The following is a 15,032-nucleotide window of genomic DNA, read 5'->3' on the forward strand; positions in this document are numbered from 1 at the left end:
CAGTGTATGTACCATATGGGAAAATATCAATTTTGAACAATCATTTTTCAAATGGAATTCATCCAGTTCCTTTTATGTTAAATGCAGTTTTTATTGTGTCTATAAAATCAAAGGATCAATTTGGTTAAATTCCTTTTTCCTACTGATGAAATTTCTGTTTAATAATGTAATAATTGAGAAAAACTAATTTGAAATAAATGTTTCATAGTTAACTGCACCTCTGTCATGAGCATGCGGTTGTATACATGTAAGGATTAGATAGCTGAAAGTGGCTTTGTTATAGAATAATATATCAACATTAGCAAAATAAATGTCTCTACTCAAAACAAAATCAATATAAATCATATAATTTCAGCACTTTCATGAAAACTAAAAAGTTCTTCAACAGTTTTCACAGTATCAAAAGACTAGTCATTCAAGTTTAGGTACAAGGTTCACAGTATCAAAAGACTAGTCATTCAAGTTTAGGTTAAAGGTATGTGTTACATCAATAACAATATCCTTAAATGAAAAAAAAAAAAAAAAAAAATAGATAAAAATAAAATGAAAAAAATAAATAAAAACAATAATGCCTCACCTGACTATCCCCAACTGGGTAACTCAACAGAACTGCTGCCTGTACAAAACCTCTAATTACTTCTCTACAATATGGGTCATCAGAGCGTATTAGTTAAACATGGATGTAAAATAGGAAACAAATAACTTCATACAGGAATGACACATTAACTGGATTGTACGTCGTTTACCATTTCTCTAGATTAACTACAAATACATGACATTATGTAAAATCATCTTTCTGGTGTTACATATATATAGAAGTAAAGTCACTTTGTTAGCAGCAGTGATGAATCTTATCAACACTTTTTCCAAACAAAAAATGAATAAAATAAACCATGTATCTTTTTTCTTAACAAATAATTATTATACAAGTTAGATAGTAGTACTTTAAAACATAAAACCTCTGTTATACAAGTTAAACAAAATGGCACTAAAAATAGCACTGTACTGAAATAGTTGATACAAACTAATGTTAATCATTCCATATTTGCAAGCACCTGAAAGATGACATTTCATAGTGAGACTTATGTACATGTAAATGTAAGGCCCAACACCATGCTGTTATGAGTTCTCCGCTGTATTGCTGTGGGGCAGACATGTGGTTGTAACCTAATTTCTGGAATGAGTGGCAGTAGAGACAAGGAACTCTCCGACCCCAATGTAGTATACAGTTTGTGCTATACCAAACAGTGGAGCTATGACTAGGATCCGACATAAGCCACCCTTGTAGAATGCCTTAAAGCCTTCATATTTGTACACTTTCCTGAAAATAGGAGAAGAAAACAACATCAGTTATTATGTATCTCGTTCTATTATATTTCAAACACAATGCACTGTAAACATTGTACTGAACTACTGCTTTTAACCACTTTCTATACATATATATATGTATATATCTTTTTTTCCTCTTAATTAATCTGATAACATGAACACATAGAACCTACAAACTTCAATTCTCAAAATCTAATATGGCCACCTGTTTTGTTTTTCTGATCAAAAATCTAAATTCAGTTGGCACAACTAGGGACAAAGGGAACCTACACATCACATTTGAGGATAATCCTTCCAGTACTTTTCAAGAAATAGTGCATGATAATAATCTTCAATTCTCAAAATCTAAGAAGGCCATTTTGTTTCTCTGATCAGGCTCAATATCAAAATGGCACAAGACAAAGGGTAACCTATATGTGAAGTTTGAGTAAAAATCCCTTAAGTATTTTCCAAGAAATAGCTTTAACCAAATTCAATAGTAGGATTCAGTAAATTCAGTAGGATGTCAGTCATTGTTTTTCCCCAATCAGAATCAAAATTATATGGGCACAACTACTGTACAGGCCAACGGGAACCTTCATGTGAATGAAGTTTGAGAAATATCTCTCCAGTACTATACTTTTCCAGAAATAGCATTTACAAACTCCAACTGTTAAAATCCAAGATGGTTGTCTGTCATCAATTTTGTTTTCCCAATCAGACTCGATATTGAAGGGGCACAACTAGGGACCAAGTGAAGTTTGATGAATATTCCTTTAGAACTTTTCAAGAAATAGCAATAACAATGATTGTTTATGTACCGATGATGAACCATTGATGTAGGGCGATCTGACTCGCCCACCCTAACTAATGACAGTGGGCTAATAAAAAACATGCTATGACTTACTGGAAACAATCTACAATACCTCAGTAACAGTGGGCCTACAATACCACAGTAACAGTGGGCCTACAATACCACAGTAACAGTGAGCCTACAATACCACAGTAACAGTGGGCCTACAATACCACAGTAACAGTGGTCCTACAATACCACAGTAACAGTGAGCCTACAATACCACAGTAACAGTGGGCCTACAATACCACAGTAACAGTGGTCCTACAATACCACAGTAACAGTGGTCCTACAATACCACAGTAACAGTGGGCCTACAATACCACAGTAACAGTGGGCCTACAATACCACAGCAACAGTGGGCCTACAATACCACAGTAACAGTGGTCCTACAATACCACAGTAACAATGGGCCTACAATACCACAGTAACAGTGGGCCTACAATACCACAGTAACAGTGGGGTAATAAAAACATACTATGACTTACTGGAAACAATCTACAATACCACAGTAACAGTGGGCCTACAATACCACAGTAACAGTGGTCCTACAATACCACAGTAACAGTGGGCCTACAATACCACAGTAACAGTGGTCCTACAATACCACAGTAACAGTGGGCCTACAATACCACAGTAACAGTGGGGTAATAAAAACATACTATGACTTACTGGAAACAATCTACAATACCACAGTAACAGTGAGCCTACAATACCACAGTAACAGTGGGCCTACAATACCACAGTAACAGTGGGCCTACAATACCACAGTAACAGTGGTCCTACAATACCACAGTAACAGTGGGCCTACAATACCACAGCAACAGTGGGCCTACAATACCACAGTAACAGTGGACCTACAATACCACAGTAACAATGGGCCTACAATACCACAGTAACAGTGGGCCTACAATACCACAGTAACAGTGGACCTACAATACCACAGTAACAATGGGCCTACAATACCACAGTAACAGTGGGCCTACAATACCACAGTAACAGTGAACCTACAATACCACAGTAACAGTGGGCCTACAATACCACAGTAACAGTGAGCCTACAATACCACAGTAACAGTGGGCCTACAATACCACAGTAACAATGAGCCTACAATACCACAGTAACAGTGGGCCTACAATACCACAGTAACAGTGGGCCTACAATACCACAGTAACAGTGGGCCTACAATACCACAGTAACAGTGGTCCTACAATACCACAGTAACAGTGGGCCTACAATACCACAGTAACAGTGGACCTACAATACCACAGTAACAATGGGCCTACAATACCACAGTAACAGTGGGCCTACAATACCACAGTAACAGTGAACCTACAATACCACAGTAACAGTGGGCCTACAATACCACAGTAACAGTGAGCCTACAATACCACAGTAACAGTGGGCCTACAATACCACAGTAACAATGAGCCTACAATACCACAGTAACAGTGGGCCTACAATACCACAGTAACAGTGGGCCTACAATACCACAGTAACAGTGGGCCTACAATACCACAGTAACAGTGGGCCTACAATACCACAGTAACAGTGGGCCTACAATACCACAGTAACAGTGGGCCTACAATACCACAGTAACAGTGGGCCTACAATACCACAGTAACAGTGGGCCTACAATACCACAGTAACAGTGGGCCTACAATACCACAGTAACAGTGGGCCTACAATACCACAGTAACAGTGAGCCTACAATACCACAGTAACAGTGGGCCTACAATACCACAGTAACAATGAGCCTACAATACCACAGTAACAATGGGCCTACAATACCACAGTAACAGTGGGCCTACAATACCACAGTAACAGTGGGCCTACAATACCACAGTAACAGTGGGCCTACAATACCACAGTAACAGTGGGCCTACAATACCACAGTAACAATGGGCCTACAATACCACAGTAACAGTGGGCCTACAATACCACAGTAACAGTGGGCCTACAATACCACAGTAACAGTGGGCCTACAATACCACAGTAACAGTGGGCCTACAATACCACAGTAACAGTGGGCCTACAATACCACAGTAACAGTGGGCCTACAATACCACAGTAACAGTGAGCCTACAATACCACAGTAACAGTGGGCCTACAATACCACAATAACAGTGGGCCTACAATACCACAGTAACAATGAGCCTACAATACCACAGTAACAGTGGGCCTACAATACCACAGTAACAGTGGGCCTACAATACCACAGTAACAGTGGGCCTACAATACCACAGTAACAGTGGGCCTACAATACCACAGTAACAGTGAGCCTACAATACCACAGTAACAGTGGGCCTACAATACCACAGTAACAGTGGGGTAATAAAACATACTATGACTTACTTGAAACAATCTACAATACCACAGTAACAGTGGGCCTACAATACCACAGTAACAGTGGGCCTACAATACCACAGTAACAGTGGGCCTACAATACCACAGTAACAGTGGGCCTACAATACCACAGTAACAGTGGGCCTACAATACCACAGTAACAGTGGGCCTACAATACCACAGTAACAGTGAGCCTACAATACCACAGTAACAGTGGGGCTACAATACCACAGTAACAGTGGGCCTACAATACCACAGTAACAGTGGGGCTACAATACCACAGTAACAGTGGGCCTACAATACCACAGTAACAGTGGGGCTACAATACCACAGTAACAGTGGGGTAATAAAACATACTATGACTTACTTGAAACAATCTACAATACCAGAATAACTCTGTTCTCCTGCTCCCTTCTCTATCGTCTGTAATCGTGTTTTAACAACTGAAATGAAGATGAGTTCAGTTTAAAATACATAATAATGCAAAATAATCTGTTTTCTTCACCAGAAATTCATCAAAAAGTTTTTGTGGTTTAAAAGAGTACTATCATATCATATAGTTTAAACACGAACTAGCTATTGTAACTCAGTTGATGGTTCATGAGATACATGTATTTTGTATTGTAAATCTGTTGATAGTTCATGAGATACGTGTATTTTGTATTGTAAATCTGTTGATTGTTCATGAGATACGTGTATTTTGTATTGTAAATCTGTTGATAGTTCATGAGATACGTGTATTTGTATTGTAAATCTGTTAATAGTTCATGAGATACACGTATTTTGTATTGTAAATCTGTTGATAGTTCATGAGATACATGTATTTTGTATTGTAAATCTGTTGATAGTTCATGAGATACATGTATTTTGTATTGTAAATCTGTTGATAGTTCATGAGATACACGTATTTTGTATTGTAAATCTGTTGATTGTTCATGAGATACGTGTATTTTGTATTGTAAATCTGTTGATAGTTCATGAGATACGTGTATTTTGTATTGTAAATCTGTTGATTGTTCATGAGATACGTGTATTTTGTATTGTAAATCTGTTGATAGTTCATGAGATACGTGTATTTTGTATTGTAAATCTGTTGATAGTTCATGAGATACGTGTATTTTGTATTGTAAATCTGTTGATAGTTCATGAAATACGTGTATTTTGTATTGTAAAATTGTTGATAGTTCATGAGATACATGTATTTTGTATTGTAAATCTGTTGATAGTTCATGAGATACGTGTATTTTGTATTGTAAATCTGTTGATAGTTCATGAGATACATGTATTTTGTATTGTAAATCTGTTGATAGTTCATGAGATACATGTATTTTGTATTGTAAATCTGTTGATAGTTCATGAGATACGTGTATTTTGTATTGTAAATCTGTTGATAGTTCATGAGATACATGTATTTTGTATTGTAAATCTGTTGAGGGGTTCATGAGATACATGTATTTTGTATTGTAAATCTGTTGATAGTTCATGAGATACACGTATTTTGTATTGTAAATCTGTTGATAGTTCATGAGATACACATATTTTGTATTGTAAATCTGTTGATTGTTCATGAGAAACATGTATTTTGTATTGTAAATCTGTTGATAGTTCATGAGATACGTGTATTTTGTATTGTAAATCTGTTGATAGTTCATGAGATACACGTATTTTGTATTGTAAATCTGTTGATAGTTCATGAGAAACATGTATTTTGTATTGTAAATCTGTTGATAGTTCATGAGATACGTGTATTTTGTATTGTAAATCTGTTGAGGAGATAGGTTTAATGCTAAACTACAATCGACTGACATTTATTTGTATCTTACCATCCATTGGGACTACAATCGACTGACATTTATTTGTATCTTACCATCCATTGGGACTACAATCGACCGACATTTATTTGTATCTTACCATCCATTGGGACTACAATCGACTGACATTTATTTGTATCTTACCATCCATTGGGACTACAATCGACTGACATTTATTTGTATCTTACCATCCATTGGGACTACAATCGACTGACATTTATTTGTATCTTACCATCCATTGGGACTACAATCGACTGACATTAATTTGTATCTTACCATCCATTGGGACTACAATCGACTGACATTTATTTGTATCTTACCATCCATTGGGTTGACAAAAAGGGATGCGGTGCCCCCAGCAATGATTCCAGATAGAAGAGTATGATAAAACACAGCTTCTGTACTGTTTTCTCTTCGTTTGCCCTGGAATCAAATATTACTGCTATCAATAACATCAACCTGGTACAAAATACAGTTCCGGAGTTTAGAGTGATGATACTGCAGCTAGATTCTCCACATTTTACAAGAAATCTTTAAAACATTCTTTTCTTCTGTTTCTTAATACATGCATGTAAGACCATGGCCCCATATATCACTTCAGAATTACACTGTTTCTTCAATGATCGAGGCTTGTTAGGGCACAAAACATACACTATTTAAACTTCCATGGCAGCTAGCTAGCATGTCATATTGAATATTGGACCACATGCACCCTGAAAAATAACAACACTTTGTCATAACCTTTTCAGGATTATTTCAGGTAAGTGTTAGCTGAATCCCACTGGTGAAACTTGAGAAGAAGTTCAAAATAGGTATTGTTCAGGATAGCCAAGATTGTTTTTACAATAAATAATAACATTTGTTGGCTTCCCTTCCTTAACATTCCTTACAAATTTTCAGCTAAACAACACCTGGAGAAGTTGAACATGGGTCAAGATCAATCATGTTATCAAATTTGATAGCATGAACATGATATTTACCAACTACCATGACATTGGGTGCATTTGGTTATTGAGAAGAAGTTTTTAGAAGCTTAAAAATTTCACAAAATTACACATTTTACAAATGTAAACTTTGACCCCTGCTAAAAAACCAACAGTTAATGTTTTGTGGACATACTTGTGCAAGCGACTTGATAGCCCATCACCAGGACACCGATGCTTGCTAAAAACCACCAAGAGTATACTGCAGGCAGAACAATATATTCCCCTCGAATGCCAATATATATTATATACTATATATCATTCGAATACCATATATTAATATATACTTAGTGAGTACTACATTTGTATATTGTATATATCACTCGAATACCATATATTAATATATACTATATTGTATATATCACTCGAATGCCAATATATATTATTATATATTATATATCTTGTATTAAAATATGATTTGCTTTACCTTAGGAGTGGCTATAGCTGGCATTCTATAAAAACAAGAACTCAAGTCTAAAACATCAGAAATTGACTGCAATAACTTTCCGACCAACCAAAAAGACTGACACCATGACTACCATGTCAAAGTTTTTATGAGGCTGAAACATTAACAACACTTCGTTGGCTCCCCTCCCTTAACATCCTCATCAATTTCTAACTAAGTGGCACCAGTAGAACTGGAGAAGAAGTTTGAAATGTGTTTTTCAAGATGGCTGCTATGGTGGCCATCTTGCATTTTGGAAAGACCTGAAAAATAACAACACCTCGTCAGGACTATCCCAGGATCATTTCAGGCATGATTCAGCTCAATCCCACTGACTGTTTGACATGTGAAAAGTTTATGCATGGCAGAAAGTAGATGATGGTCACAGGTCTGACGATAAACAGAGTTGATTGCATGCTTACCGGGAGTTGTCAGCTCCTAAGCGAGTGTTCGCTATTTAGCGGAGATGAAACCAACTTGAATTATGACGGTGTTCAGTAGCCACAGCCGTTAAATTAGCCATATCGAAGATGGGTGTTCTACACATAGGCTAGGCACGTTGCCGGGTAGGCCACTTTACCGGAAGTAGGAACGAGGTGTGAAAGGTAGATTCTGATTGGTCCATAGCCCGCTAATCACATCCGCATGCAGACACATTGGCGGGTCTTATAAAAGCTTGTGCATTGCACATTCGAATTAGTCTGGAGGCTCGAAAACAGCCTGACAGGCGAGTGCTTAGGAGAGGCCCTGCCTCTCCATTCACCACTATAATATGGGGTAGAATATCTACCCACTCCGGCTTGTCTGGTTAGGGCCAGCCCTTACTAACCCAAGTAAGAATGTCAGCTCCAATACATTATGCTAATAGTCTACTCATAGTATAAAATAGGAATTATATTCATTTATAGGAATGACATCGTAAATCAGAGAAGAGACTAATTTCAGGCAAATATAATGTAAGGGCAAGCATCCAAACAGAACTGCCCAGATCAGACCGGAAGTTAGATATAAGTTGGGAAAGTTTAGAAATATAAAAAAGTTAGGGTACATATGTAGTTTGTCACTCAGCCAACCTAGCTAGTGGGTTGGGGAAGGAGGAAATTAAAACCAGACTCAAGATATTGGCGTAGCAAAACGTCTAGAATATTGTACCAGACTTTTAGCCTTGTATATTTTGTACAAAGTGTAAATAGTTTCAATGTATTGACTACAGTAATTAACCGGGAATAAATCAAATACACCTTTACGTCAGATTATAAAGGGCGATAACTGGGTGTAGCATAAGCCTCACAACTCCCAGCTTAGGGATATGAGCCAATATGGTGCATTTACCTACTTCTGTTTATACATAATCTTGTTACATGTTAAGTCTGAAAGAAGTTTATTAAATGTTGAAATTTACTTGGGACTTTTAGTATTATTTCCCATGGCATCCCACCGGAATGGATAGTTGAATGATCAAACTGTAAACTCAACGCGAAGTACACTTTAGTCCACTATCATCGGGACTGCATGTATCCATTTGCTGCTAAAAAGTGTGACTAACAAAATTTACCCATGTTAGAGGTAAGATCCTAGTACAAAAAATTGAATGTTGAAATAAAAAAGGGTAATAATTAACTTTTGTGAAAACAGCCAAGTTGGAACTTTTTTAGACAAAGCTTCCTATCATTATTATAACATATATTCCATAATTAAAAATTAAATTTTTGATTTTGACTTATTAAATTATGGTGGTGATATTGGATTTTTGGTTTACTTTGTTTAAGGTCCTATTAACTGCCAGGGTCATTTAAGGACGTGCCTGGTTTTGTAGGTGGAGGAAAGCTGAAGTACCAGGAGAAAAACCACCGACCTACAGTCAGTACCTGGCAACTGCCCCACGTGAGTTTTCGAACTCGCAACCCAAGAGGTGGAGGGCTAGTGATAAAGTCTTGGCCGGGACACCTTAACCACTCGGCCCCCGTACTGGTCGTGGATTTTTGATGTACTTGATAACATAAAAGTAATAACACCTTCATACCAGGCTCTATAACAGACACTGTAGACAACAGTCATATTTATTACTGTTCAAGAGATTAAGCACCCACAAAATCGTCCCAGAAGAAGAAAGATAGCAATTCCAATAGGCCTTTTCACTATAATCTCTAAAAATCTCACCATGGCATTTAGATGAGCAAAGTAAGGGAAGTATAAGGCTGAAAATGTAACATCTCTCAGCATTGTGGCTGCACATCCCTGGTACAGGCCAGTTAGGCCTTTTTCCTTCAGTAGAGTTGAGATGATTTTCATAGCAGTTAACTTGGAGGCAGCCCCTGTTCCATTGGCAGCGACATTTACCCGGGCTGTAACAGACCAATGTAAATGTTTAATATACAGTCAGGGTCTATCATTTACCCGGGCTGTAACAGACCAATGTAAATGTTTAATATACAGTCAGAGTCTATCATTTACCCGGGCTGTAACAGACCATTGTAAATGTTTAATATACAGTCAGAGTCTAGATATCATTTACCCGGGCTGTAACAGACCAATGTAAATGTTTAATATACAGTCAGAGTCTATCATTTACCAGGGCTGTAACAGACCAATGTACATGTTTAATATACAGTCAGAGTCTAGATATCATTTACCCGGGCTGTAACAGACCATTGTACATGTTTAATATACAGTCAGAGTCTATCATTTACCCGGGCTGTAACAGACCATTATACATGTTTAATATACAGTCAGGGTCTATCATTTACCCGGACTGTAACAGACCAATGTACATGTTTAATATACAGTCAGAGTCTATCATTTACCCGGACTGTAACAGACCAATGTACATGTTTAATATATAGTCAGGGTCTATCATTTACCCGGGCTGTAACAGACCATTATACATGTTTAATATACAGTCAGGGTCTATCATTTACCCGGACTGTAACAGACCAATGTACATGTTTAATATATAGTCAGGGTCTATCATTTACCCGGACTGTAACAGACCAATGTACATGTTTAATATACAGTCAGGGTCTATCATTTACCCGGGCTGTAACAGACCAATGTACATGTTTAATATACAGTCAGAGTCTATCATTTACCCGGACTGTAACAGACCAATGAACATGTTTAATATACAGTCAGAGTCTATCATTTACCCGGGCTGTAACAGACCATTGTAAATGTTTAATATACAGTCAGAGTCTATCATTTACCCGGACTGTAACAGACCAATGTACATGTTTAATATACAGTCAGAGTCTATCATTTACCCGGACTGTAACAGACCAATGTACATGTTTAATATACAGTCAGAGTCTATCATTTACCCGGGCTGTAACAGACCAATGTACATGTTTAATATACAGTCAGGGTCTATCATTTACCCGGACTGTAACAGACCATTGTACATGTTTAATATACAGTCAGAGTCTATCATTTACCCGGACTGTAACAGACCAATGTACACGTTTAATATACAGTCAGGGTCTATCATTTACCCGGGCTGTAACAGACCAATGTACACGTTTAATATACAGTCAGGGTCTATCATTTACCAGGGCTGTAACAGACCATTATACATGTTTAATATACAGTCAGGGGCTATCATTTACCCGGACTGTAACAGACCAATGTACATGTTTAATATACAGTCAGGGTCTAGATATCATTTACCCGGACTGTAACAGACCAATGTACATGTTTAATATACAGTCAGGGTCTATCATTTACCTGGACTGTAACAGACCAATGTACATCTTTAATATACAGTCAGGGTCTATCATTTACCCGGACTGTAACAGACCATTGTACATGTTTAATATACAGTCAGGGTCAATCATTTACCAGGGCTGTAACAGACCATTATACATGTTTAATATACAGTCAGGGTCTAGATATCATTTACCCGGGCTGTAACAGACCAATGTACATGTTTAATATACAGTCAGGGTCTAGATATCATTTACCCGGACTGTAACAGACCAATGTACATGTTTAATATACAGTCAGGGTCAATCATTTACCAGGGCTGTAACAGACCATTATACATGTTTAATATACAGTCAGGGTCTAGATATCATTTACCCGGGCTGTAACAGACCAATGTACATGTTTAATATACAGTCAGGGTCTATCATTTACCCGGACTGTAACAGACCATTGTACATGTTAATATACAGTCAGAGTCTATCATTTACCCACACTGTAACAGACCAATGTACATGTTTAATATACAGTCAGGGTCTAGATATCATTTACCCGGGCTGTAACAGACCATTGTACATGTTAATATACAGTCAGGGTCTATCATTTACCCACACTGTAACAGACCAATGTACATGTTTAATATACAGTCAGAGTCTATCATTTGTAACACAATTATCCTGGAATAAGAGCATTACAGTATGGTTATTGTTTACTGTAAATCACTTACACTTTGTGTTGGACTTATTTTCATGTTAATATGCAAAGAGAGTCAATCCCGAATTGAAATTCTTTGTGATTATTTGTTTGATATGGAGTTTTGCATGCATAATCCATGACTATAATAGCTCATCATTTGCAAATTTTACATCATTTCTTAATTAGATAAGCAAATCTTGTATTTGTGAATATGTAGGAAGAAAGAAGTTCGCGAAAAAAAGTATTTTGGATATCTAAGTGATTTACAGAATATTATTATTATTTTCAATATTGATGATTTTAAGAAACTACATGTGCGGACAAACAATTTATAGTGTACTAGCTATTATATTACTGATTGTTTTGTGCAAGTTTGAGGATATTTGTTTTCAAAATTATTTCTCTATATAGATCTAGATGGCCCTTAACTTTACAGGCTCGCCGGGCTCCAAATTCTGGTAGCATTGAAGTTCTGATATATCTCTCACAGCTATTTAACAAAGTTTCTATCTAAATAATAAGCAAAGAATAATTCAAAAAAGAGATCCCAGAGTGATATTTGCACCCCAAAATGAACATTCTTTATCAGTCCTATACAATATAGTACACAAATATTGTCATTGGTACACTAATACTGTCATTAGTACACTAATATTGTCGTTGGTATATATACACTAATGTTGTCATTGGTACACCAATATTGTCATTGGTACACTAATATTGCTGTTGGTACACTAATATTGTCATTGGTACACTAATATTGTCATGGGTACACTAATATTGTCATGGGTACACTAATATTGTCATTGGTACACTAATATTGTCATTGGTACACTAAAACTGTCATTGATACACTAATATTGTCATGGGTACACTAATATTGTCATTGGTACACTAATATTGCCGTTGGTATATATACACTAATGATGTCATTTTTACACCAATATTGTCATTGGTACACTAATATTGTCATTGGTACACTAATATTGTCATTGGTACACTAATACTGTCATTGGTACACTAATACTGTCATTGGTACACTAAATATTGTCATTGGTACACTAATATTGTCATTGGTACACTAATATTGTCATTGGTACACTAATATTGTCATTGGTACACTAATATTGTCATTGGTACACTAATATTGTCATTGGTACACTAATATTGTCATTGGTACACTAATACTGTCATTGGTACACTAATATTGTCATTGGTACACTAATATTGTCATTGGTACACTAATATTGTCATTGGTACACTAATATTGTCATGGGTACACTAAATATTGTCATTGGTACACTAATACTGTCATTGGTACACTAATATTGTCATTGGTACACTAATATTGTCATTGGTACACTAATACTGTCATTGGTACACTAATATTGTCATTGGTACACTAATACTGTCATTGGTACACTAATATTGTCATTGGTACACTAATACTGTCATTGGTACACTAATACTGTCATTGGTACACTAATATTGTCATTGGTACACTAATACTGTCATTGGTACACTAATATTGTCATTGGTACACTAATATTGTCATTGGTACACTAATATTGTCATTGGTACACTAATACTGTCATTGGTACACTAATATTGTCATTGGTACACTAATATTGTCATTAGTACACTAATACTGTCATTGGTACACTAATACTGTCATTGGTACATATACTAATATTGTCATTGGTACACTAATACTGTCATTGGTACACTAATATTGTCATTAGTACACTAATATTGTCATTGGTACACTAATATTGTCATTGGTACACTAATATTGTCATTGGTACACTAATACTGTCATTGGTACACTAATTCAACATAGTATTTTAACATGTTTATCTACTGATGTTGGGATGATTTTGTAATGAGGAGTACCTACCACTTCGCCCAGCATCCTGGAGTTGTATCTTGATAAGTTCCATGGGTGTAGTGACGATGATCTGGAACAGCCCAGCTCCTGCCCCACACACAATCTCCCGTGGCAGTGACAGCTTACCACTTCTGAAATTTTGTTACCAGCACAATCTGATCATCTTAGTTAACACAATACAGCGATCTGATCATCAAACTTATCACAATACAGTGATCTGATCATCTTAGTTAACACAATACAGCGATCTGATCATCAAACTTATCACAATACAGCGATCTGATCATCAAACTTATCACAATATCGCAATCTGATCATCTTAGTTAACACAATATCGCGATCTGATCATCTTAGTTAACACAATACAGTGATCTGATCATCTTAGTTAACACAATACAGCGATCTGATCATCAAACTTATCACAATACAGCGATCTGATCATCAAACTTATCACAATACAGTGATCTGATCATCAAACTTATCACAATACAGCGATCTGATCATCAAACTTATCACAATACAGTGATCTGATCATCTTAGTTAACACAATACAGCGATCTGATCATCAAACTTATCACAATACAGCGATCTGATCATCTTAGTTAACACAATATCGCGATCTGATCATCTTAGTTAACACAATACATCAATATATCTGATCATCTAAGTTAACACAATACAGCAATCTGATCATCTTAGTTAACACAATACAGCGATCTGATCATCTTAGTTAACACAATATCGCGATCTGATCATCCAAGAAAACATTGTAAATGTCAACACACTTTTTCTCAGAATGTAGTCAGAATGATTATTAAAATCAAATACTTGGAAATTATCAGAAATGTATTCAAAATTGCTAAGTATGGAAGTGTATCAATCAAGAACTTGAGACTTTACCCTCTTAGATATGGTACATGTACTTAAAACCTGTTCAATCCAGAACCTGTCTATTCTGAAAACTGGTGTTATTTAACTGACCATGGCATATAAGTATGCTTCTAAA

General features: G+C 36.4%; 1 protein-coding gene across 2 annotated transcripts in view; it reads right to left on the reverse strand.

Moving 5' to 3' along the window:
• Window positions 1-576: 576 nt before the first annotated feature.
• LOC117326820 (mitochondrial glutamate carrier 1-like) overlaps window positions 577-15,032 on the reverse strand; it is a 47,611-nt gene continuing 33,155 nt past the window's right edge. For both annotated transcript variants that reach the window (XM_033883556.1, XM_033883558.1), the window contains exons 6-10: window positions 14,036-14,157; window positions 9,907-10,091; window positions 6,639-6,741; window positions 4,875-4,950; window positions 577-1,321 (exon numbers count right to left, since the gene is read on the reverse strand). In XM_033883556.1, coding sequence (XP_033739447.1) covers window positions 1,168-1,321; window positions 4,875-4,950; window positions 6,639-6,741; window positions 9,907-10,091; window positions 14,036-14,157 — 640 coding nt within the window. In that variant the 3' untranslated portion in view covers window positions 577-1,167. The remainder of the gene's footprint in view (window positions 1,322-4,874; window positions 4,951-6,638; window positions 6,742-9,906; window positions 10,092-14,035; window positions 14,158-15,032) is intronic.

This window comes from Pecten maximus, chromosome 5 (genome assembly GCF_902652985.1).
Source record: "Pecten maximus chromosome 5, xPecMax1.1, whole genome shotgun sequence".
NCBI classification, from domain to species: domain Eukaryota; kingdom Metazoa; phylum Mollusca; class Bivalvia; order Pectinida; family Pectinidae; genus Pecten; species Pecten maximus.